This window comes from Acinonyx jubatus, chromosome B3 (assembly GCF_027475565.1).
Source record: "Acinonyx jubatus isolate Ajub_Pintada_27869175 chromosome B3, VMU_Ajub_asm_v1.0, whole genome shotgun sequence".
Taxonomy (NCBI): domain Eukaryota; kingdom Metazoa; phylum Chordata; class Mammalia; order Carnivora; family Felidae; genus Acinonyx; species Acinonyx jubatus.
This window is the reverse complement of record NC_069386.1, coordinates 96,327,182-96,352,536: the sequence shown is the minus strand read 5'-3', so window position 1 is coordinate 96,352,536 and position 25,355 is coordinate 96,327,182. Positions and strand designations below refer to the sequence as shown.

At 40.8% G+C, this 25,355-nt stretch overlaps 2 protein-coding genes across 9 annotated transcripts in view; one reads left to right on the top strand and one right to left on the bottom strand.

Annotated features, from left to right (window-relative positions):
• Positions 1–13,987, bottom strand: part of ATL1 (atlastin GTPase 1) — an 82,246-nt gene extending 68,259 nt beyond the window's left edge. For 2 of the 3 annotated variants that reach the window (XM_027065683.2, XM_027065684.2), the window contains exons 1-2: positions 13,739–13,977; positions 2,461–2,645 (exon numbers count right to left, since the gene is read on the bottom strand). In XM_027065683.2, the coding sequence (XP_026921484.1) occupies positions 2,461–2,494 (34 nt within the window). In that variant the 5' untranslated portion in view covers positions 2,495–2,645; positions 13,739–13,977. Of the gene's footprint in view, positions 1–2,460; positions 2,646–13,738 lie in introns of all 3 variants that reach the window. The other variant, XM_027065685.2, reaches the window with a different exon arrangement.
• Positions 13,988–14,449: 462 nt separating this feature from the next.
• MAP4K5 (mitogen-activated protein kinase kinase kinase kinase 5) overlaps positions 14,450–25,355 on the top strand; it is a 113,999-nt gene continuing 103,093 nt past the window's right edge. For 2 of the 6 annotated variants that reach the window (XM_053224450.1, XM_027065680.2), the window contains exons 1-2: positions 14,459–14,599; positions 14,821–15,041. In XM_053224450.1, the coding sequence (XP_053080425.1) occupies positions 14,934–15,041 (108 nt within the window). In that variant the 5' untranslated portion in view covers positions 14,459–14,599; positions 14,821–14,933. Of the gene's footprint in view, positions 14,600–14,820; positions 15,042–15,115; positions 21,756–25,355 lie in introns of those variants that run through there. The other 4 variants (XM_053224448.1, XM_053224451.1, XM_053224447.1 and 1 more) reach the window with 4 other exon arrangements.

The window sequence follows — 25,355 nt, the reverse complement described above, 5'->3', positions numbered from 1 at the left end:
TTCCCATCAAATATAAATTATCCAGTGCTTGTCAATCACCTGAAATGCTAATTAAAAGGCAGATTCCTAGACTTCATATCAGCTATTGATTGAAAAACTCTGGCTAATTTGCAATGACATGGATGGAAACAGTATAATGCTAAGAGAAATAAGTCAATCAGAGAAAAACAAATACCATATGATTTCATTCATATGTGGAATTTAAGAAACAAAACAAATGAGGAAAGGGAAAAAAGAGAGGCAAACCAAGAAAGACACTCTTAACTATAGAGAACAGACTGATGGTTATCAGAGGGAGGTGGGTGGGGGGCATGGGTTAAACAGGTGATGGGGATGAAGGAGCGCACTTGTTGTAATGAGCACTGGGTGATGTATACAAGTGTTGAATCATTATATTGTACACCTGAAACTAATATAACACTGTATGTTAACGAGACTTAAAATTAAAACTTTAAAAAAATAAAAAAAATAATTAAAAAAGAGAAAAACTCTTGCTAGAAGATGTAGAAATATGCATTTCTAACAATTTTCCAATGTGATTTTTATGCAAATCCCATTTGAGAAACATTTCCAAGAGGAAAAAACCTCCACCATATAAGAAATCTGAAACCAAAGAAAATACTGAAGAATAATGATCCAAAGCTTCACTAAGAAGAACTTTAATGCTCAGAATAAATTTCCACATGCCTGTCTCTTAACATGGTTGAGTCAACAATGCACAGAGATCAAGATCAAAACTGACTTGAACATCCACACCTGAACCATGAGTGTTCAAGAAATTCCTAGTCTAGCGGCGCCTGGGCAGGTCAGTCGAGGGACCCACTGTTGATTTAGGCTCAGGTCATAATACCACAGTGAGTTCGAGCCCCACATGGGTCTCTGCACTGGCAGCTCAGAGCCTGCTTGGGATTCTCTCTCACTCCCCCTTTCTCTGCCCACCGCCCCCCCCCCACTCTTTCTCTCTCTCAAAATAAACTTTTAAAAAAAGAAAAAAAGAAAAGAAATTCCTACTCTAGGCCAAGGAAAAGTTAGGGGGACAGTGAAAACGCTTACTCATAATCTCCTAAGAAGCAAAGAAAACAGTGTTATAACAATACTCACACTTACTGAGGCTTGGTAATCTCAGAAAATGCAACTGCTTTCTCTTAAATTCATACAACTAGAGCCAGACCTCCCTGCCCTAGCTCCCCACACCTACCACAAACGTTGCCTACTGGGAGTTAAGTTGGCCCTGTGAACAACCAGGCAAGGAGAAATACGGTCTTTTGATAAAAGTAAGCCCCCCCAAAATTTAAATTTATACCTCCTGGTCCGATGGACAGTTATAGAAGAGTCCTCACTGAGACACAGAAGAGATCCAGGAGCTCCAAACTCCTAGAGGATGTGTGTAAGCTTTCCAAATAACAAAGCTAAGGAACAAAATATTTCTCTACCCACCGAGGAACAGTGGCCTGAGATCTGCTCTGGGTCAGAAAACAAAATGTCCTGAAAGGCTTTGGTTCCTAAGATGGTAGTGAGGTTAGCACTGTGACTGGAAGAAAACCCGAGCCGAGGGCAGAAAAAGACGCCCAATCTGCCCACACTCTCCGTCCTGAACCAAGTCTGGAGCAGCAGAGCGGGGCGGGGCCGCGATTTCTCCTGCATCACTGCGTTCTCTCTTCCCCGCCTGCGTGAGCGCCGCCCACCCACTCGCGGCGTGAACCCACTGGGCCTAGCCTCTCCTTCCCCCTCCCCTCGGCCTGGTGCTGAATCATGAGCCCAATATCTCCAAAAGGTAAAATCAAAGAACAATGCCACACTTAGGGCTGGCCTGAATGGGGTGCCGGATTGGGGTAGAGCAGAGGCTGGAAACCACAACTTTGCTTCCTTTCTTCCCCAATTCCCCTCCGAGCCCCAAATTAAAACAAGTACTGCAGCGGTGGGGGACTCCCAGGCGGGCGCCCCTTCCTCTGGGTTGCTCAGGTCTGCAACGCTCCCGCCGGGCTGGGCGCGCTCTGCCTCATTGTTCCAGCATGCCGCCCGCTCGGGAGCCCGCGCCCTGCCAGGCGGAAGGGCTCAAAGCTCCCCAGGAAGGGGCCGGGGCTTAGGGATCCTCACCCCCTCGCCCCTCTCGGCCGGGTAACAGCCCCTGCCTACTCTCATCGCCTTTCTGCCAAAGGATCGCTAAAGCGGAACCGACGAGTCCCAGGGAGGCGACGTGCGGGTGCTGTCCAAATGCTGCGAGGAGGAGGACTGGGGGTGGGGGAGAGACAGGGGGCTCCAGCCTGCGGAAAGCTGCAGCCCTCGCCCCCACAGCGCGATTCTGCTTACACGGGTACCACTCGGCCATGGTCTCTCCGGCCCTACAGGGAGCAGCTCGGTTGTGGCCCGTCTCCCAGCCCTTGGCCCTCTCGTCCCCAGAAGCAGAAACCAGAGGGCCAGTCCCCGCGCAGGCTGCAGAAGTCACCATATGTTACTCACCCCAACTGTTCCTGTCCCTGCGGTTCTTGGCCATGGTGGTCCGGGGACTGGTGGCGGTGAGGCGCTGTCACTGTGCTGGCTCTTCTCCCGGGCCGCAGGTTGCTGGCGGTGGGAGGCTCCGTGCCCGCGCTGGGCGCAGTTCGCTCAGACTCTGAGGATGTTGCTGTGGCGCTGGTGGGAAGGAGCTGGGAGGAGAAGGGAGGAGAAAGCTGGTGAACCGAGCTCAGCATCACAAGCCCGAGTTCACACAAATACCAGCGTCACACCCTCCCTACTTCAGCCCACCCCCGGAGCACGAAGACAGGGACAGACGATGTACTGCAACATCTTTCACGGAGAACACACACACACACACACACACACACACACACACACACATACACACACACACAAACAGTACCCCCCTCACACACACTCTCAAAGAATTTAACAGCATTAGCCAGTCACAGAATTACTAATATACTGCATTATTCTGGATGTTCAAATACCCGTTTCCTATAACAGTTACAAATTAGTACCAATATGCAGACAACATTTATATAGCCAAAGAGGTCAAAATAATCTGCACTTATCTACCAGGCACCATTTTTCCCCCATTTTAAAAGCAAGGTCATGTTGGTAAAGAGGATATCATGCATTTTTTTACCTGTATACTGAACAGGCCTGACTTTTAAAATTAGGATAGAAAAATTTAGATCAAGATTGAGATAAATGAAAGCTGGAAATTCATCATTATCTGTAAGTAACTCAATGTCTAATGGGCAAAAATGCCCACTAGATTTGCAGAGAAAACCTCTGGAGTTACACTGGCAAATATTCTAGGTAAAATCGTATTACATAGTCTGGGTGAGCCTTGGCATCCACAAAGGTTGCAGACAATTTTGAATACAAAGCAAAAGGCAAAGACACTGATTTCTTCCTCTCTGCCTACAAACTCAGCTTTCAGTATTCTAGAAGCAGTCCTTTATGGTACTTGACCCTCAAGATACCATTAACCCATTCCTTACAGTTTTCTTCTGCATTTGGTTGTTGCCCACACTCTACAGATGCGTTCTGCCTATGAGATTATTGCTAGCCTCTTAATTACCACGTCTTTGGTCTCTTCACCATAAGCAACTCTTCACTCTATGTTCACTCAATGTAATTTGCTACAATGGCTTCAGACAGGACCTTCATCCTGATAATTTCCAAATCTGTGCTTCTAGTTTCATGCTCTCTTAAAGAGAGAAAAATCGTCTTACGAGAACCAAATTTATAACTGCCCAAGGTCATCTTCATTTTGTTTTCCTACTAACACTTCAAAATCAACATATCAAAAACCAAATTATCTCACCCACCACTGCCATATCTTATGCATTCTGTATTTCGGTTAATGGCTCTAGTGACCTCAGAGCTAGGAACACTGTAAACCAAGTTTACATTATAGTTTTAAAAGGGACGTCAGGGGGATCTGGGTGGCTCAGTCGATTAAGCATCCAGCTCTTGATTTTGGCTCAAGTCATGATCTCACAGTTAGTGAGATAGAGCCACAATTCAGGCTGTGCTGACTGCTTGGGATTCTCTCGTGCCCTCCCCCCACCTCAAAACAAACAAACTTAAAAAAATAATAAATGAAGGGGGCTGTGTTCAATAGAGTTGCATTTCCCAAACACTAATGAAACAACATAGGAAGACAGGAATTATCTCACGCCTGTATCTACAAACCAAATTCATGGATTAAAAAGAAGTGTGTTCTGCTTTTCTTGTATATCTTAATTCTCAGCTCATACTCCAGCCCGATAATTACTTTCAGGTAAATCTCATTAAAAAGAGTACAGTAGAGTCCACAGTCACACAGACACACAAAGATACACATAAGAGAAGGAGGAGAAAGCAGAGAGTGACTGCATTTGAGTACAAGATTTCTTTTTGGGACAATTAAAATATTTTAAAATGCGAAACTTAACAGAAGACCATGTGGGAGGGAAGGGGAAAAAAGTTACAAACAGAGAGGGAGGGAGGCAAACCATAAGATACTCTTAAATACAGAGAACAAAGTGAGGGTTTAAGGGGGGTGGTGGGGAGGGGAAAGTGGGTGATGGGCATGGAGGAGGGCACTTGTTGGGATGAGCACTGGGTGTTGTATAGAAGCCAATTTGACAAATTATATTAAAAATATTTTAAAATGTTTTAAATCAGTTCTGTACAACTTTGTGGATATACTAAAAATCACTGAATTATACAATTTAAATTGGTGAATTATATGGTATGGTATTACACATCATTTGGCTGCTTTTAAAAAGTCAAGGTTAAGTTTATTTTAAATTGGAAAAAAGGAAGAAAAGATATTTGTACATTAGTACTCTAGAACCCTTCTCATCCTGACCCCTCTGGGATGTTACTCTGTACACTATTCCCTCCCTCCTATATCCTCAATGATTTTTTTCCTAGTTGTTCCTTCACCATGCTCATTTCCCCCAATCATAAGAAAAGGGCTCTCTCAACCTTGCCATTTGCAACAACATGGATGGACTTAGAGGGTATAATGCTAAGTGAAATAAGCCAGACAGAGAAAGACAAATACCATATGACTCCACTCAGATGTGGAATTTAAGAAAAAGCAAATGAACAAAAAAGATTAAAAAAAAAAACAAAACAGACTCAAATACAGAGAACAACTGGTGGTTGCCAGAGGGGAGGTGAGAGGGGGATGGGTGAAATAAATAAAGGGGATCAAGGGCACCCTTATCTTGTTGAGCACTGAGAAATGCATGAAAGTGTCCAATTATTACACTGTATACCCGAAACTAATATAACAGTGTGTGTTAATTATACTTCAATAAAAAAATAGTAAAATAAAATGTAACCTCCTTAAGAAAGAAAAGGGCTCTCTCAATCAGGAGTTTCTCAATAGCGGATGCTACTCACTCCTTCCCTCTACAGCTAGCAATCTTGGAAACATACTTATATCAGTTAGAATGCTTTTGGCTGTAACTCAAAAGAGCTTAAACCAAAAGGACATTTAGTGTCACATCATTTTTTAAGGTAAGTTGGTTCTGTGGGGATTAATTCAGCAGCTCAACTTTATCATTGACATGTTAGGATATAGATGTGGCTGCTGCAGAAAATTACAGTGGCTTAAGACATATTCATTTCTTTCTCATGATATAATCTTAGCATAAACCCTCCAGGGTTCATATTAATGATGGCTCTGAAATATCAAGAAACCTAAGCTTGGACTTCCATGGTATAATCCAAGATGGTTGCTTGGGCATTTGCATCTTCGTTCCAGCCAAATAGAGGAGAAGAAAGGAAAGAAGGGCATATATCCATTCTAAGAGTACAACCCAGAAGTGGCACATATCACCTCTACTCAAGTACCATTGACCAGTACATGTCCTACCTATTTGACAAACACATTATGTATATGTGTATCCAACTAAAATTTAGGAGATCTAATGCTAACGAAAGAAAGGAGGGCACCTGGCTGGCTCAGTTGGAAGAACATGTGACTCTTGCTCTCAGGGTCATGAGTTGCATGTAGAGATTACTTACATAAAAAAAAATTTTTAAAGAAGGAAATGGATACTGGAGAATACCAGCAGACTTCACCACAAGGACCAAGGTTGCACTTTACCATCCTTAATATGTGGACTTATTTTCTAATGTGGGCTCCTATCATGGTCCCAAAATGGCATCTGCCATTCCAGTCATTAGAAGTGGGTAGCCATGTCTAGAAACAGAAAAAGGTATGTCTGTGCCTTGTGTACCTTGTTAAAAGCACTCCCATAGACTTTTTCTATGTGTTATTATCTAGAATTGTCAAGCCTAAGCCATCCCTTTAGTAACAGAAGTGAGGCTAGGCCAATCAAGATTTATCCCCTAGCATAGGGAGGGTCTCAGTCTCATCTGACAGACATAGCAACACAGGAAAGGTCAACAAAATTGTGGTTCTGATAATGAGAAGAGAAGATAGCACAAGTCCCAAGGTGATAATGACAGCTTTCATTTTCCCCTTATCCTCCACTAGTATCTTCTCTGATGGGATGACCCAAAACTTATTTCCATGGGGCCAAATCTTTAGTGGCCTTATCTTTACTGGAGTGCTGCAGTTTATCATTGTTCAGTAATACTGGACATGTGAATACCAAGAGGTATCTTAGTGCACATGTAGGGTCCTAGACATAGTCCTTCTATTCTCTTTGTGGGGCAACAAGCAATTCCCCTTGGTAATGAGGACCAATCACTCCAACCAGTACAATGATCCCCTCTCTAACCTTTGCCTCCGTAGTCCAAAGACCTCATATTGGCCAGGTGACAGTATCAGTTTCCTCTTTAATGAAATTGTGACTAAGTTATCTAGGGACAGTATCTCTCCTTTGGGCACCAGAGCCTTCAGATCCACCAAGCCCAATGTTTTAAAGACAAAGTTGTAGAGACAAAAATTCTTCAAGTGAATTGTTAGTAGTAGGAAGAGCCACCACTCCACTCCTTGGTTCCTAGACCCACACATTCTGCACGTGGGTTAGATGGCAACATAAATTGGCTATAGGTTAAGTCCTATCCCATATCCTCACTGGGTTATCTCCCAGTCAGTATCACAACCAATCCTTCAGCAGGCCTTTCCTCTCTTCCCTTAAACTAGCTGCTTCTAAGTGATGGGTTTAAGGTAAGATCAATTAATTCAGTGGTTATGACTTCATTGACATACTTCCCTCAAAATAAAATGAGTTTCTTGCTTAAATTTAATGTTGTACTACATGGTGATGAAATAAGGCATTCTATAAATCCTTGGATTATGGTACTTGTAAAAAAGCTTTCCAGGCAGGGAAGGTAAACCTGTATTTGGAATATGTACTATTTCCATGAGGATGAATCCCTCTTCTCTCCATAATGGAAAGGATCTAGTATAATAAACTGCCACCAGGTGGTTGACTGGTCTAGGGAATACTACCATACTGGGGTCTCTGCAATGGCCTCTGTTATAAGCAGGTTAAATGCTCCAAAGTGGCAGTAACTGTATTATCCTCCGGCCACCCCAGTACATTATCCTTGGCAAGTAGAAGTCCATGTTGTTGAACCCACATTTGCCGTCATTCCTTTTTTACATAGGACCACTGAACTACCACTGGGTGACCAGGTAGAGGCTGACATCCATAGGACAGATCTCTTGTAAACCTGATTATTGAAATGAATGCCCTCTTGTGGGCAGTTATGTGGTTCACAGATATTTTCACATTCTGGGCCCACTTTGAGAATCCATCTGTATTACCTCTCCTACTGACTCCCTTATCTCAGATATTCTTCTTTCCAAGTTATTGGCCCACCTACTAGCCACTGTACATAAATACAGATCTATACCTCAGGCCAGCTCTCCTTCCTAACAAAGAGGGCAACCAGATGTTCTATTTAAAGTTATGCCCACAGGGAGAATTTCTCTTCCTCTGTATTTTTCAAGACCACCCCATTACAGATAGGGGCATAATTCAGAGGCTATGTGCTTCCAGTTGGATATAATGCACAACATTAATAAACCAAGCCCAAGTTTTTCCTTCCTCTGTTAAATGACCACAAGCCCATAGATAAAGTTAAAAAAAAAAAAAGTGGCAAAGAAGTAGGGGCAGGTACAGAGGAAATCTGTCCATGTAATTTACTCGTGCCTTCTATACCAGCTCCGGCCACCCCAGTACATATACCTTTCCATTTGACAATGAATTCTGCTGCCCATGTTCAATTTATGATTCAGTAAATTAGGTAACACCAAGTTCTAAAGAGCAGTTCACATCACACAGTCCCTTAGTATGCCATAGTGAGGTGTTTAGTTTCTGCCAAGGCCTCATAGCAGGCCAAGAGTTACCTTTCAAATGGAGAATAGTTGCCAAGAGATGAGAGCATGTTCTTATTCCAAACCTTATCCATGCTGCTTGTGCCACAACTTGGACCATCTGTGGGGCATTCTGTTTCTCCAAGTCATATGAAAAACTGGCAGTCATATAGGTTACATGATAAATGGATCAGAGAGCAGTACATGCAGTATGGTGATTCCAGAATCCAAACAGGCCAACTAAGACTGGGCATTGTTTTTTGAGGTGGAGCACAATAATGCCACTGAACTCTTAGAAATTTCACTGTGGCACAGGTCTCTGACCTGGATGTATTTCTTATCCTCTGATAGAAGGGTCTTTTTAAGGTATCTAGGGCAGTTGCTACTTCCAGTTCATCTATCTGGTTTGCACCATGTCATTAAGGTAATAGACTAGCAGGATGTTCTAATGGATATCAAGGAAACAAAGGTCCCTCTGAAATGATATATTACAACTGACGTGTTTACATAGCTTTGATGTAAGACAATGACAATGCTATCCCAGCTATATGAAGGCAAACTGCTTCTGATTATTTCTTTTGAAGGGAATTGAAAAGCACATTCTAGATTTCAAGTCCATAGCTGCATTCTAGGTGCCAAAGCCTATACTGATTTGCTCTAGTAAAAATTCCACATGTGGAAATACAACTATGAGGCTTCTTCCTCAAGGGTCCCCCCTCAAAGGGACTCCATCCAAGCTTGTGAACTAGATTCAGTTGAAAAATATGGGGGTATCTGGGTGGCTCAGTCAATTAAGCATCCTACTCTTGATCTCAGCTCAGGTCATGATCTCATGGTTCATGAGTTGGAGCCCTGTGTTGGGCTACACACTGACAGTGAGGAGCCTGCTTGGGATTCTCTTTCCCTCTCTCTGTCCTTCCCCCACTCGCACTCTCTCTCTCAAAATAAATAAACTTAAAAAAAAAAGAATTGGGTGATATGTATTGAATCACCATACCAGTGACTTGAGTTACGTTTCTGCTCATCAGACCTAGAATTTTTCTGCTTACATATGGCAAGCAGTACTTAAGTAGACTGTTAATTTCATTCATTCCTAAACATGGATGATCATACACCACCATCAAAGATCCTTGGTTTCAAACACTCTGATTATCACTTCTTCCTGAGGGTTATCATGATAATTGCGCTGAACAAGTCTTTAACATTTAAGAATCTTCCACCTGGCCTCTACCAGGATCTCAATATTCCCACTGAAATCATGGATCCTGATTTCATTGTGGCATCTCCATTATCATCTCCAGCCAATTAAGACAGCCACCAAAGAATTTTTCAAGGATAGCTGTGACCCTCTACTCAATGCCTTGATAAAGGTAAATTTTATGGGTCCTTGTAGGGATGGTACAGATAGAGCATTACTAAGCAGGATGCACATAATAGGGCAAGTCCAACATTCCCATCTCCCTAAATCTTCAGATTTATTCCTCTAAAGTATGCCCTGGAAGTTCTGGCATCTCACAGCACATAGATTACCAGCTTCAAGTAACCCATTTAGAAAGACCACCAGCTTCTCAGGTCAACCTGAAACATAGATAAGTATTTGCCAAGATCCTGTAACTCTTCAGTGCACAAGTTTTCTCCTCCAAGAACAGGTCTTGTCCTTCTCCACCAGGGCTGTGCTGAAATCTAACTTTTTTTAAGGCTTTATTTAAATTCCAGTTAACATACAGTGTCATATTACTTTCAGGTGTACAATACAGTGATTCAATACTTCCCATACAACAGCTGGTACTCATCATGACCAGTGTACTCCTTAATGTGCATCACCTATTTGAAATCTAACTCTTGTTCAAGTTCTCAGCCTCATTTATATCTACCCAAATGCCCCCATTCTATGTCGTGGGGTCCCAACAACTTCTCTACCTGGACTCTTCTCTTAGCATAACAGATCTAAGTCTCACATTCAGTTAACATTGCAACTCTACGGCCTTTACTATTAGGCCATGGGCTGGATTCTCAGCCATGTTTTCCCTGAAGCTACATGAGAAATAAGATTTCTTCAAGGCTGTCAAAGAAACTTTTTGATTTTCTACTCGTGCCTTAAGTTTGGAATTCAGGCCATTTGTCTTTTTTCCTCACATATTCTCCCAGAGGCAATCAGAAAAAATGACACAATGATTTCAGCAATCATCACTATCAAAGGAGCTAAGTGCTAGAGACTGGTCTTCCAATGCTACGGCTTCCATCAGCACTCCATCTCATGCCACTATTGATGGTTATTTCAGCAATTGTGATGCCATTGTTTCACTTTTCATGGCAAGAAGTTTATACAGGTAATCATCAGATATGTGAGTAATACCATCCCACAAAGCAAGGGTTTCTTTCCTGAGGCTACTTCCAATTCCTGTAACTATCAATCAGGGTTCTGGCAAGAAAGAGATAGCACAGAAAGAGAATCTAATGAAAGGACTATTTATAAAAATGAGGACAGGGTTAAAGGAATTAAAGGAACCAATAAGAGATAGTCAAACACCCCGAGACTAGCCACAGTGGAATGCCATTATCATCCTTGTCTTAAAGGGGCAAAGAAAAAAAGAGCTTATTAGAATCCTTTAAGAGTGATACAGCTGTAGGATAAGGCCACAGTCAGGCACTGTGGTTTCTTCTATACATTTGGGGTTCTCAGAACACTAGATTATATAAGGTGCAAGCAAACTTTAGGCATCCCTTCTGAATATTACACTTATTATATTGTGAGGAAATCAATAAGGAACAACACAAGATTATTTATAACTTATAGTTTTTTCTTAGCTATTGAATTTGCAGAAATGACCAAGCTGTCCCGAATACAGGAACCTTACTACCAAATCTCGTAAAAACCTAAAATCCACTCTAGGAATCAAGGTTAATTTAAAACATCATTTTAACATATTGGATGATCAATTCAAGCTGTATTAAAAAGAGATGTGCATTGCCTTCTTCTTTTTTGATTTTTAAAATTTTATTTATTTATTTGTTTGTTTATTTATTTGTATTTTTAAAGATTGTAGGTAATCTCTACACCCATCGTGGGACTTGAACCTACAACCCCAAGATCAAGAGTCGCATACTCCACTGACAGTGCCAGCCAGGAGCCCCCAACTCTTCTTTACTGAAACTCCCATCATGATGACCTGATACTGATTCTGAATGAGATCCATGTTCTACTGCTATCCAGAGCAAGATAGAATTCTTCTGCTTTGAAAACATGGTTTTTGCCTCAATAGACAACTGACCCTAATTAGTAACAAAAAGAATAGTTTAACTATTTGAAAATATAAATCATAACTGTGGCAGATGTCTTCCAAAATTTAATTAATTTATATCTAACAAACCTATGGGGCAATAAGCTCAATTACACAGGGTTACATTTTGCAACTAGTTTATGCTGGAAGGTTCATCAGGAGATCATATAAGTTAAGCCTATATGTTCCATAGACAAAAACTGTCCTTGTGATCTGTTGTCACACTTGAGAGCTTTAATTAGCTTTTGTGTTTTGGATAGTAATTGGGAAACTTACCTATGTAGAAGTTAAAAAATTTTATGTCCAGTTGAAACCAGAAGCCACAGATTACAATCAGCATTTTACTAAAGAAATTTGACAGAATGGAAAAACACTACAAAGCAGACAGCAAACCATCACAGGTTATTATGTAGATAAGAATAAAACCTGGAAGATATTTGCATTTAAGACATTATGGAGACACAAAGAATATATGATAATGAGGCTGGGATGAAGGGCCTACCAAGCCATATTTTTCCTTATTCCATACCTTGTTATAAAGCTGGGTAGCTTGTAAGAAATTCCTGTTAGCTATAATTTTTTATTATTCTTTATTATTATATTATTTTTTATTACTAAAACTATGTGCTTATTTAGGAGGTAAGATTAAATTTACATACCACGTGTTTATTTCATGGAAATTGAATTTGAATATCTCTACCAATCATGTAATATTTAACCCACCAGCTATGATTTCACTGATCTTGTTTAAATGAACTCAACCACTATTTTTAAATCCTTAAGATTCCTTTGGAGTTAGAATAAAGCAAATGTTTTCCTCTTTGCATCAATTGTGGTACAAGTAATGATTATAGCAGACACATTTTTTAACCACCACGTAGAATTTCAACTTTTTCCATGCTATGTACCTCTGGGTTGATGGTCAAAGCATATGGATCTGCCATTGCTGGAAACATAAAACATGTGCATTCCAGAGTCTTGTTGAAGCTTATGACCTCAAACTTTTTATTGCCCAATTCATATCAAACACTGTGTTTCAAGAATAACATGCTTGAAGGATTATCAGACATTTATCCTTGTTTCAAACTGGGAATTCAAATTTTCCACTTTATGAAGGCCCATGAGGTAAACTTTTCTAAAGTCTTAGTATCAGCACAAGAAGTGCCTCTCTTGACCAATTGCTTCGTGGTGATCTCAAAAACACTATAAAACCCTCTACTTTGGCCAATTTGTTGCATTGTTCTGGTATCCTATTTTTCCTCTCTTTAACATCACACCTATTTCTTCCTTTACTTACTTTTATCTTGTGTTATAATACGTATTTTCTGTGTGCTGCCTCAAATTCTCTGGAATAATGCGAGTATAAATAAGAATAAATTTCAGACTAGAGATAGGATCAACCCTTACAGGGTCAAAGGGAAAAAAAAAGAATCTATGACAGCAAACAAGTACTAGGATACCAATAGAACATTTGAAAAGATTTTGAGTCATTGAAGCCAAAAGTATGTGCCCACCAAAACAAGTGCCAAGAAGCTTTGAAAGAAGGAACTGTTCTTCAACAATTTTTTCAATGCAGCAAACACATAGGCTTTGTCCATAGAGCATGTAAGTCTGAGCTTACTTATACTCCCTAAATAAGTGCCCTTTGTGCATGGAGCACAAGAAAATACATATATTCCTTGTCCTGTTAAGGTGTAAATTTAATTTCTACATTATACAACTAATTACAATGATCAACAAGGAGTATATTGCCCAAGAACAGAATTGAATTGGATGTTCAAAACCACAAGCCAACATCTGTAACTTGCTCTTTTGTGATATTTCAGTTACTAAATGCACTGGCTGAGTGTTCATCTGGCTTTCCTGTTCAAAACCTCTACTGGATTCTAGGAATGTTTTTACCAGTACACATAAACCTGGCAACTTTATTTCTACCTTCCAAACAACGCTGGAACTAGAACTGCAAAATAGCTTGTGAAATACCAGCCAAATTACTTCCTTGAACTCCTGTTCCATATTCTATGCACTGTGAAGTATTTTACAACTTCTTATATTTGAAAATCCTCTTTGTAATCCCGTAAAATGCCTCATAAACACTTGCTTGGCTGTCAGATGCAAAACCTTATCCTCTTCAAGCTGCAGATAATTATATTGAGATACTGTCAATTACGATGTCTTGTCCCAGATCACCTACTGAGGAAGAAGTAGAGCCAGAATCAGGTCGTGGTCTCTTGATTTTGTTTCAGCTTCTGAAGAACTCCTCATCCAATCTAAGGAGCAATCCCCGCGGCAAGGCACTGCGTGTGCCCAACAGGGATAAAGGCCACTGTGACTTCCTAGGAATTCAGGCTTTCAGAAATGTGGAAAAACTCAGTAGGAGACAGGTTGCGCAGCTGTGTAGTGCAGCCTCAAGCTGGTACCACTGGGAATGGTTTGCAAAACAGGAAGGTGCAGTCGGGTGTGCCGCGGCTTAGTTAAGCCGGCACTCCCCCACCTCCTTACCTGGCGCCCCACTGCCAGGTAACTTCTGGCCCAGTGCCCTCGGTACCTTTCCCGTGCTGAACTGGAAAGGCTGCCCTCGTGCCCACCCTTCTCCCTCTACCCGTCACCCTCCCAAGTTTACCTGACGGATCTGGGGGCGGTTTAGCAGAGGCCCGTCGGCTCACGGGGTGAGCGTGGGGGGTCCTAATCTCAGAGTGGGTAGGAGAGGCTGGGCCCCCGAAAGGACGCGGCCGGCCGTGGGGGGGCTGGGGGGCGCGGTGGCCTGGCCCGGAGGGTGTCGTGTCCCGACCAGGCCTCAGGGCGGCACTCTGGTCCCGCGGCCGGAGCGCTCGGGCGGGCCGCTGGGCGCCGACCCACGCTGGCCAGGAACGTTTCACCCGGTGACGCAGCCCCGGGTGGGAGACGTGGTGCGGCGGCGGCGGCGGCGGCGGTACGCGCCTCCGCCGCCTGCGAGAGGACGTGCGGTGCGGCGGGAGGCGGCGGCGCAAGACCGGGAGCGGCAGGCGGGCGCCGGGAAGCGGGACGCGGACGCCGGCGAGGAAGTAGGTCCCGGGTCGGCGCTCAACAAAGAGCGGGGCCGCCCCCCTCGGGTGCCGAGCCAGCCCCAGGCCCCGGCGGTTCGCGGGCGGCCGGGAGGGGGAAGGGCCGCGGCCGGAACGGGACTGCGGGGACGCCGCGGACCCTTCCAGGCCCGCTTCTCCGCGGCCCGCGGCGGGGCGGAAGGGAAGGGGCTGGGCCGCTCGGGGTTGTAGCCTTTGCTTGTCCCTGGTGCAGGCGGAGCTGCGGGCAGAGGCTCCATGTTGGGAAGCGGCGCCGCTCGTTTTCGTTAGCGGGAATCGATCCGGGCGCCGCGGGCAGAACCGGCGGGGCGCGGGCCCTGAGCGAAGATGGAGGCCCCGCTGCGGCCTGTCGCGGACATCCTGAGGCGGAACCCGCAGCAGGACTACGAGCTCGTTCAGAGGGTCGGCAGCGGCACCTACGGAGACGTCTATAAGGTGAGGCAGGCCCGGCCCGGCCCGGCGGCGGGCTCCTTTCCTGCGGTCGGCTGGCTCCCGGGAGTAGGGCTACTTTCTAGCGAAGTAGGAGGCGTAGGGAGGATGCCTTTATTGTTGCATCTTGGAGATGAAGGGGTCGGGGTTCCTTTTTTACTCAGTTCTGAGCGCCTTTTAGTCATAGCTTGCTCTGGTCGCTCACAACATGCAGAACTAACCACACACCTTTGCAAAACCCACTGTCGTACCTTTTTTTTTTTTTTTTTTGTAGTATAAAAGCTTTTTTCGTTTGTGTTGTTGAGGGGAGTTCGAATATAGAGTTGCAGTTGAGGATGCTAGTCTTAGCATGGAAAAATGCTTCCTGCAAGACAGTCGATGGGAAAGCATATTGATATTAGGCATTTGCATTTAAAGAAAACTTTTAAATGGATGAGCTTGATTTAAAAAGTCATGTGAAAGGGGGTCTGTCTGGTTTAACTGTAAGTCTAATGCTGAGCAAAATGACGTGTGCGCAAACATTATCCTATATAGAATTCTGCTTTTTCTGCTAGATGTTTCATCATTTGTATTTGGTTGATTTTGTTTGTTTGTTTGTTTATTCTTCTACTTTAGTAGTTCCTCTCTCAGGGATTTATAACATCCCCGACCAAGAGAGGATAAGAGCTGTTGTCTTTTTAATTGTACTCTTTTGCATTAGTTGAAACAGACAGGAGGGTAAGGTACTCTTAATTTGAGATTAAAGAGAAGTCATAGAGAAGCAAGCTGAATTCCGTAAATACATTGAGTTCTTGAAGGATTAAAAGGAAAGAGATCGTTTCACATTCTTATATGCTTTTTGTTTTCTCTTCCAAAAAGGGAGTGTTAATGCAATTCATATGGATATATTGAGGGAAATTTCCTTTGATTTTGTAACAGCTTTGTTTATTGGATTTAATCATGATATTTATCCCATTGTTCCAGACAACACCTCTGCATATAGTTGAAATAGCCTGTGTCATATGGGTGATTTACTGGTAGATTCCTCTGGGGTTTGTCGTTGTTTTGCATGGATGGTAAAATGGAAAGAAAACATCCTTTTTTTTTTTCTCCTTTTTTTGCTTTTGTTTGATATTCTATTAATAATAATAATTCATGATGGTATATGATGAATCTATTAATAACAATTCAGAATGGTATATGTCATTTTACTGAAATGGACTGTGATGGGTAGGCTTTTTATTCATTAAAAGGGCATTTGAATTTTCTATACTAGGCGCTGTTCTAGGCATGGGGTATTGAACTGTGAGGAAAGTCCCAATTCTTGCTCTGTGAATACCTTTGAATTCAAAATGGATAATTATAACAGAATCCTCTTCTTTATGTAGAATTAGAGGTAATTAACTCTTCATTGTTTAGCTATGGGTTAGCCATTTTGTGGAATGCTCTTGAAAAATTGAAATTCCTTCTTGCTTTCTCAGTCCCACTTTTTAGTCATTTTCATTTTATGATTCACTATGTATGAGATCAGTTGAATTTAGTTCATATTAATGAAATAGTCTAAATTCCAGTTCTTGTATATTTTTTCTCTACTACAATAAAATTTAAAGTGTTTTCTCCACAAAAATCTCAAGATCCCCACCTTTTTTCTTTATAAGTATAATAACTAAAGCAACTGTCTGGAGCAGGATTTTATTCTTGCAGGAAAAGCAAAGGGTTATATTAAAAGGAAAGCTAATGCTTGTCCTTTAGCCTGGTGCCTCCCTGCCCTGTGTCTCTCTTCCATAGCTCCTAAACAGAGGATCAGTGACTGAATATTTATCATATATCATCTTCACCCCCCTTTGCCCTACCCCATCTCCTTCCCTCCCCACATTCATGCTCCCTCACACTTATACTTATCCATGCTTGGGCAGCCTTTGATTGCTAAACGTGCTCAAAATCCTGGTTCCTTGTCTTTCGTTTCCCTTTGTTCTGATTACCTGGAATCACCTCCCAACACCCTCCCCCGCTTTCACCTGTTGCTATCTTACCTGTCCACAAAAACCTTACTCAAAGGCTCCTCCAGGAATCCCCAGCCCTTCCTGCTTATCTCTCCCCCCTCATCTGTTACTCTTTCCCCTCTTCATTCTGTTCTAGCCACACTGGCCTGTTTGCTCTTCCTTAAACATGCATAATAAGCATCTTCCTACCTTTGGGTCTTTATGTGTTCTTCCTATTTTCTCTGCTCAGAATGTTTTCCTCAGACAGCCACAGCTTGCTCCCTTCCCCCCTTGCTTTTACACCCTCCATTTTTTTTCCTACTTTTTTTTCTTGTACTTAATTATCATGTAACATCTTTTACTTATTTTTTTCTTGTTTATTATCTGTTTCAATCCACTAATGTACTCAATGAGGGCAGGAGTTTTATGTGTTTTGTTCACTGCTCTGTTTCTAACAGCACCTGGAATTATGTCTGGCATAGAGTAAGTGCTTCTAAAAATTTGAAGATTGAATGAATGAATAAATGAATGAATGAATAACTATCAGTAATTCTATCACCTCGTTGTCTGGGCATATTCTTTCAACATCACAACATTAAATTAGCACTTAATACTCTGTGTTTCTCTGTAATTCCTATTATGATATCCTGCCATGTATTTTTAGTACAAACTTCAATTATTTGAGTTCTCTAGGAAAAATATTTCTGAAAGAATATTTCATAGCATATCCTTTTTCAGTTCTCTGAATCCTACAGGATTTTGTCAGTTTGTATTTACTCCTTAATATTCCTAAAAACATGAAACATTTGGGATGTAGTGCTGAAGTTTTGGAGCTCAGAGCAATTTGGCTGTTTATCACTCTGTTTCTGATGAACTGAAAATCCTTGAAAGTTTTAGAAGTATTTTCAGTCAGTGATATAAGTTAGTAAAATAATAACAGTGAAGAGTAATGAAGGTACATTAGTTGCTGTTGTAGTCAGGTATTATTTGTACTTTTCTTTATAAATATTACAGCTCCAGCAACCATCTGGAACAGGATTTTATTCTTGCCAGGAAAAGCAGGTATCTTAGGAAGCAGGAACTTTAGAAGGACTACACCTTTGAGAATCTTTGTGAATTATATATATGTTCTTCGAAAACACGGATCTGCTCTGAAGCTCCTGTCTTTGCTGAGAATCTCCAGTAGGGGAGAGCTCAATCTGGCGATTCCCTGGTTGAAAGGATAAGTATTCTTTTAGATAAATAGGGCAAGAGCAGGAAATGGTGCAGGGGGAAGAAACACAAAAGAGAAAGGAAATGTGGTGGAAGATGGATAAAGATTAAATTTAAGCTGGGCAAATTTTATTTGTAATTAATGCTAATATTTAAATCTGCCAGCAGGAAGAGGTCTGGAGATACAGTGTGTTCACTATCTTCTGTCCACAGATCTAGACATGTCAAGTGATCTAGCGAGTACAGCATCATGATACAGTTCGTAGTTAACAGTACAAGCCATTGTGGTGGTCTTTATCGAAATTTCTGTATCGAAATTGTTCCCAACCTCCATTCCAGAGAAGGTCTAGAAATCTTTTTTTTTTTTTACCTTTTGTGGGATATAAATTTAGAGCCCATGTATTTTTCTAACCTGCATTGCTTTTTCTGATTGATTATACAAGTATGACATGTTTAGCTGCAGGAGGGCAGGAATAGATGTCTCTTGTTCATCACTGTGTGATAACAGATGGATGCTCAATAAATTATTGAATGACATTAGTTATAGAAAATTACCCAGAGATAATGCTGTTAATAATTCAACATAGTTTATTTTGGCTTTTTTCCTGTTTTTGTTTGTTTAGTTTTTTTAAGTTTGTTTATTTATTTTGAGAGAGAGAGAGCTTGAGCTGGGAAGGGGCAAAGAGAGAGGGAGAGAAAGAATCCCAAGCCGGCTCCGTGCTGTCAGTGCAGAACCTGATGTGGGGCTCAGTCTCTAGTGAGATCATGACCTGAGCTGAAACCAAGAGTCAGATGCTTGACTGAGCCCCCTAGGCACCCCTTTCCTGATATTTTTAAACCAATATGTTTCTAAAAATGATTTATATAAAATTAGGACCTCAATGTATCTCTTTTTTCTGCTTGAATTGGGATGGCTAGTATTTTCCCTGGTAATTAAATATTATCCAAAAATACCAGTTTTGAAGGATCTATTTTTAAAGGGTCTGTTGAACAAACACCCATTTAGTGAATCTTTCTAAGATTCATTTTTGTTTTCAATTAAAATAATTTTTTTGCAATTTTGAATAATGTATAATTTGTGTGGAAATCTTTATCATGTAGTTTTATCACTTCCATGGGTTCTTCTGGGTCCTGGGTGAACTGGGTCCACTGTGGTGAATCCCTCTTTTATATATGCCCTCCTTTTCTCTCCCTTAAGCCAGAAGTCACAATTCTGAAAAGGCATGAGGCACTTTGAAACGTATTCCAGGATCCCATTGTATATAGATTCATTTATTCTGGAAATATTTGTTGAATGCCAATTGGATGTTAGAGGATGGGGATCCAAACACAAGAAAGAGAAAGTACACTGTCAACAAGGAACATGTAATTTAGTGGGGAAAACAGACATATAAACAGTTACAATGTGGTAAGTGCAATAGTAGAAGTGAAGTCAAAGAAATGCCCAGCTCTGTTTTTACTGGGGATAGGGGAACGGAGGAGAGGAGAGAGAAGTATGACGTGAACCAGGGAGGATTAATGGAAGAAAGGACATTAACTGGATTTTTAAAAGAATTCAGGGTGATTTTCAGGTGGACAAGATGGGAAAGGTATTTCAGGCTCTGGGAATAGTGTGTGCAAACACCTGGTATCTTGAGAAGCCACGATGAATTTTGAGGGATTTGGAGTGACCAAATCTGGCAGAGATGTCATAGATGGAGAACACAGGCTATTTTTGGGCAGAAAAGGACCAGATAATGGACCTATGTCAAAGAATCTGGACTTCTTCCTATAAATTGAGAAAACACTGTAGAAGGGAATCTCTCACAGTGTAGTGGATAGATTAAAGTTACTGGAAGTATAAAGACCAGTCACTGAATTATCCAAATGAGAGTTCATATAAGCCTAAATTTAGGCATTGGAACTGGAGATAAAAGGAAGGGATGGATGAGTCATATTTAGAAGATGATCAAAATTACCTGGTGATTAGTTGGGGGAAGGACAAGTAATCAGTGGCATTTAAAATTCTGATTTGGGTGACTATATTGCTGCCATCAACAGAATTAGAAAATACTAAATTTGTGGGTTTGGATCTTGTGTGTGGTTTTCAACATATGACATTGATAGGTGGATATGTCTGACAGATGGTAGCACAGTGCAGCTCTGGACTTGAGAGATGAACTGGGGATACAGGTTTGGGAGTCATCATCACTTTATGGGGTGGTACCTGTGAAGTATAGGTGAGGTCACCCAAGCGAGTTTATAGGAGAGTTGAGGAAATGCTGTAGTCTTAAGAGAGGTGGCAGAATAAAATGACATTGAAGGTGTCTGAGAAGAAACAAAGAACAAACAAAAGAGAAACTTTTCATAGAAATCAAGAGTTTTGGGGCGCCTGGGTGGCTCAGTCAGTTAAGTGTCCAACCTCAGCTCAGTCATATTATCACAGTTGGTGAGTTCAAGCCCCGCATCAGGCTGTCCACTCTCGGCACAGAGCCCACTTTGTATCCTCTGTCTCCCTCTCTCCCCTGCTCATGTTCTCTCCCTCTCTCTCTCACAAATAAACATTAAGAAAAAAAAAAATCAAGAATTTCATAGAAATCAAGATCTCTGTCATCTCCTGCATCTATTCTTGTTCCCCTTTGCTCTGACTGCAATAAGGAAAATATATTGATCTTCAAAAAATATAAATCTGAAGTTTGTGTCATTCCTTCTTCTCTTTGTCTGTGGAGTAAAGCCTTTGAATATCATACACTTTAAGACCTTGCCTATCCTGACATTTTAACCATACTGAATTTCATTCAGTTCCTTATATGCACTCTATTGTCTGTCCTTCAGGTTTTTGCAGATAGTATTTCCTTTTCTTAGAATACTTTGCCGCTTCTTCTTTTTCACCTATCTTCTCTTTAAATTTGTTTTTAAAAACTGCATTTTCAGGGAGGCCTTTTCTGTCCCTTAAATAAGGTCATGTTTATTTGCTGAATGATTTCTTACCCTCTTACTCATCATTCATCGCATATCATCGTTGCTGTCAATCTCCTGCTCTATTCAGACTGCATGAGAACAGGGATCTTGCATCTACTGTTGAGTCAGCTAGCCTAGCACAGTCCCTCCCAGATAGTATGTGCTCAATATGTTTTGAAGGAGTGAGCAACATAGTGGTCGTGTAAGTAAGGAATCGAAAGGGTTGATTAAGAACAAAAGATTCAGTATCAGTAATCATCAGGGAAATGCAAATCAAAACTACAGTGAGGTATCACCTTACACCAGTCAGAATGGCTGATATCAAAAAAAGAACAGAAATAACAAATGTTGGCAAGGATGTGGAGAAAAAGGAACTTGTTGGTGAGAATGTAAATTGATACAGCCACTATATAAAACAGTATGGAGATTCCTCAAAAAATTAAAGATAGAAATGCCATATGACCCAGTAATTCCTCTACTGGGTATTTACACAAAGAAAAGGAAAACACTAATTCAAAAAAATATATCCACACCTGTGTTTATTGCAGCATTATTTACAGTAGCCAAGATATGGAAGTATCCCAAGTGTCCATCGATAGATAAATTGGTAAGTATGATCTGATAGACTATATATACACACACATGTATGTATATATATATGTATATATATCATACCTGCATATAAGTGGAATATTACTCAGCCATAAAAAGAATGAAATCTTAACATTTGCGATGACATGGATGGACTTAGAGGATATTATGCTAAGTGAAGTAAGTCAGACAGAGAAAGACAAATACCATATGATTTCACTTATATGTGGAATCTGAAAAATGAACAAACAAATTAAAAAAGCAGAAACAGACCCATAAAAACAGAGAACAACTGGTAGTTGCCAGAGGGGAGTGGGGAGTGGGGGAAGGGGATGGGCAAAATGGGTAAAGGGAAGTGGGAGGTACAGGCTTCCAGTTATGGAATGAATACATCATAGGAATGAAAGCTACAACATAGAGAACATGGTCAGTGGTATTGTAAAGTGTTATATGGTGACAGTAGCTATATTTGTGAGCATAGCATAACTTACAGAGTTATTGAATCACTATGTTGTACACCTGAAACTAATGTAATGCTGTGTGTCGGCTATATTTGAATTAAAATTAAAATTAATTTTTTAAAAAGAGTAAAATTTGAGGTATGAATGGTAAGTAAGGAAATTCAGGGAATGTAGAACCCTCCTTGAAGCAGCTTAGCTATGAAAGGAAAAAGAAATGAGACAGACTTCTTCCACTGCTTCTTCCAGCAGTTTCTTCCACTGCTTCTGTTTTTTTCCTCCCATTGAGAATGATTATAGCTTTTCAGTTATTATTCTTCAGGATTGTTTTATCACCCAAGTGACCAGGAGTGTTGCTGAATTTTGAGACACAATTCCACAGGGAATAAAATCAAGACAAAGAATTTGGGAGGTACTGAAAATTTAGAAAGATTAAGGGCAAACTTAGGATGGGGTTATCAGGGACATAGATGGGGAATACTTTTAAAGTCTCCTTCCCTCCCTTTCTTCTACCCTCCCCCTTTTTTTCTCTCCCTCTTCTGCTCTAAAGTAGAGCCTCCATAGATTTCCAGCTCTGTTTGTTTTCCTATGAGTATGGTTAGGCTGAGGCACATTGATCAATGGGGAGCTGGGATGGAGCAGGGTGATGACAGGGTGGAAAGGTGTATTTAACATTTAACCAGTATTTAGTGAGGGCCTCTTATGTGCCAGATACTGTTTTGAGGCCTTGGGGTCTGTGAAGAGGAAGACCAAGATTCTTGCTCTTATGGAACTTAGATTCTAGTAGGAGAGAGAGACAATAAACATGATAAAAATTATGTAATATGTTAGCAGGTGATTAACGATATGGAAAGAAGGAAAAGATGAGCAGGTTAAGGGGGATCAGGATTGCCAGGATGGTATGGAGGGGTCAGGTTGGGGAATTCTAAGAGGATCTTCAGGGTCCACCTCATTGAAAAGGTTAGATTTGAGCAAAGACTTGAAGCAAACGAGGACCTAGCCAGGTGAATATCTGTGTAATCAGAGGAAGTCTTAAATATTTCTGCCTTACTGAATCACCTGACCCTATCTATACTGCTAAATTGTAAACTTAAGGGTCAGGAATTAGAACTAAGACATGGCATTGCCATCATACCACTTATTGGCTGGTGCAAGAGTACAGATCATTGTGATTTTAATTAAATCAAGTTCAATAACAATTAAATATTTTGTAAGGTTATGTGAAAATAAAATGTGTTATTAAGGTGAAGTATACTGTTATGGATGTTTACTATTTTATAAATCATCTGGTTAAATCGTATTTAGTATTTGTTTTTCTTACTGTGCAGAAGTAGGCTTATTTTATGACTACCTAAAAAAAAAGAATATGGTTCTGACAGTAGATGTGATGCTCTGGATCATGGCTGAAGACAAATTATTTAAAAACTCTTTTCTGTCTTCATAGAAATGTTTTGAGAACTATAAAAGAAGTCTTTAAAATACTTTCATCTTGGTGAAGATAGACATAAAACAGTGCCATCACTGGTGCAGGTATATAAATTCTGTTTCCAGAATTGACCTGTGGATATAGCCTTCACCTTAGGCTTATAATACATTTTAGTGTTCTTGTTATTTTTATTACATAGGTTTACCATTTTCACTTTATCCATCATTTCCAGTGTTGTTGATAAAATGGGATAGACTGCAGATTGACTTAGATTTCTTTTCTAGTTTTGCTTTCAAAATTTACAAAAGTTTCACTTCTCAGGTTTAAATTGTGGTTTCATACCAAATACACAGGAAGAGAAACATGAAGCTTATTAACAAGTGAAAACATGTATTTTCAGGGCTTTGTTGTCAATTTGAGAACTTAGTCCAAGTTGAGATAAATTGGAGCAGGCACTTTCACTTGGCTGTATTGGACTATTTGTACATTTGAGTGTTATTAGAAGGCTAGTGCTCTCCAGTTATGTGAAGTACTGTTTAAGTTAGTGTAGATAAGTCTCTGTAAAGGGCAAGATGAATTTAGGTCAAACATATCTCTATTTCTGTTAAATGTCATCATCTCCCACTCAGATTTTGAGAAGATGAATTGGGAAACCAGGCGGATAACCTGATCTATCCTTGGAGGTGTTTGGGCCCATGAATCATACTGGCCCCTACCTTCCAACATTTTTACAAAAACGAAATCAGATTAAAATGACTAAGAGTGACTAATGTTTGTTTAGCTCTCCCATAATCAGTATATTATTTGTTTTTTAAAAATAATCCTATGAAGTAGGGACAGGTATGTTATTTCTAGTTTACCCAAGAAAAAACTTACTATTTGTCCTATATCTTACTGTTAGTAAGCGGCATTCTGAGGATTTGAATCTAGCTCTTCTGACTCTATAATCTCTGTTGTTTCTACTATACCAAGCTGCCTCGGCACTGTACCTTTAAATTCATTGCTGCACACACAGCTCTTAACACATTGCCCACCACATAATAAGCTCTGTACAAATTATGGTCAGATGAGACTTCGTGGCCTCACTCCTCTGCTTAGAGATGAGGGATTTTTTGGATGGATTTGAATGTACGTGTAAGCTTCAGTTCTCGGCACCAGTTTTAAGAGGCACTTTTTCCTGGTTACCCCTCCTGGTCGTTACTCTTACCATCATATTTTCCAAATCGGAACCCAAGGTTGATTTGTCTTTACTATGAAGATGACTCGGCTCACAGCCACCCTACAATGTAAATAACTAAAAAGAAAGTCTGTCCTTTTTTTGGTTGTTGGGACACTCTTCTTACTGTGCCTTTTCTTGCCCTCATTTTGTCTGACCTTTAGACTCATGGTGATTGTTATCTAGGTTAACTGAGTCCCATAGACTGTATTATATAATGCTATTATAAATTAAAATAAACAAAACACTGATTATTTCAGGCAGATAGCATTAGCTAGTTACTTCTGTGTGCCTCTAATTTAAGGTAAACAGGACTGCCTGAGAAGGATGTGACTTTTAGTGTTGTCTTGTGAACCGGTGTGTTATTTCGCACACACGTGTACCTCCTTTTTTAGGTGTCCTGTGCTGTCCTGCCCCACTTTTTTAGTCCTTACCAGTATCAGGGAGAATCCAATGTAAGCGTGTCTTAAATTATTTTAACAGATGTAACTTTCAATAAATTATTTAAGTTTATTT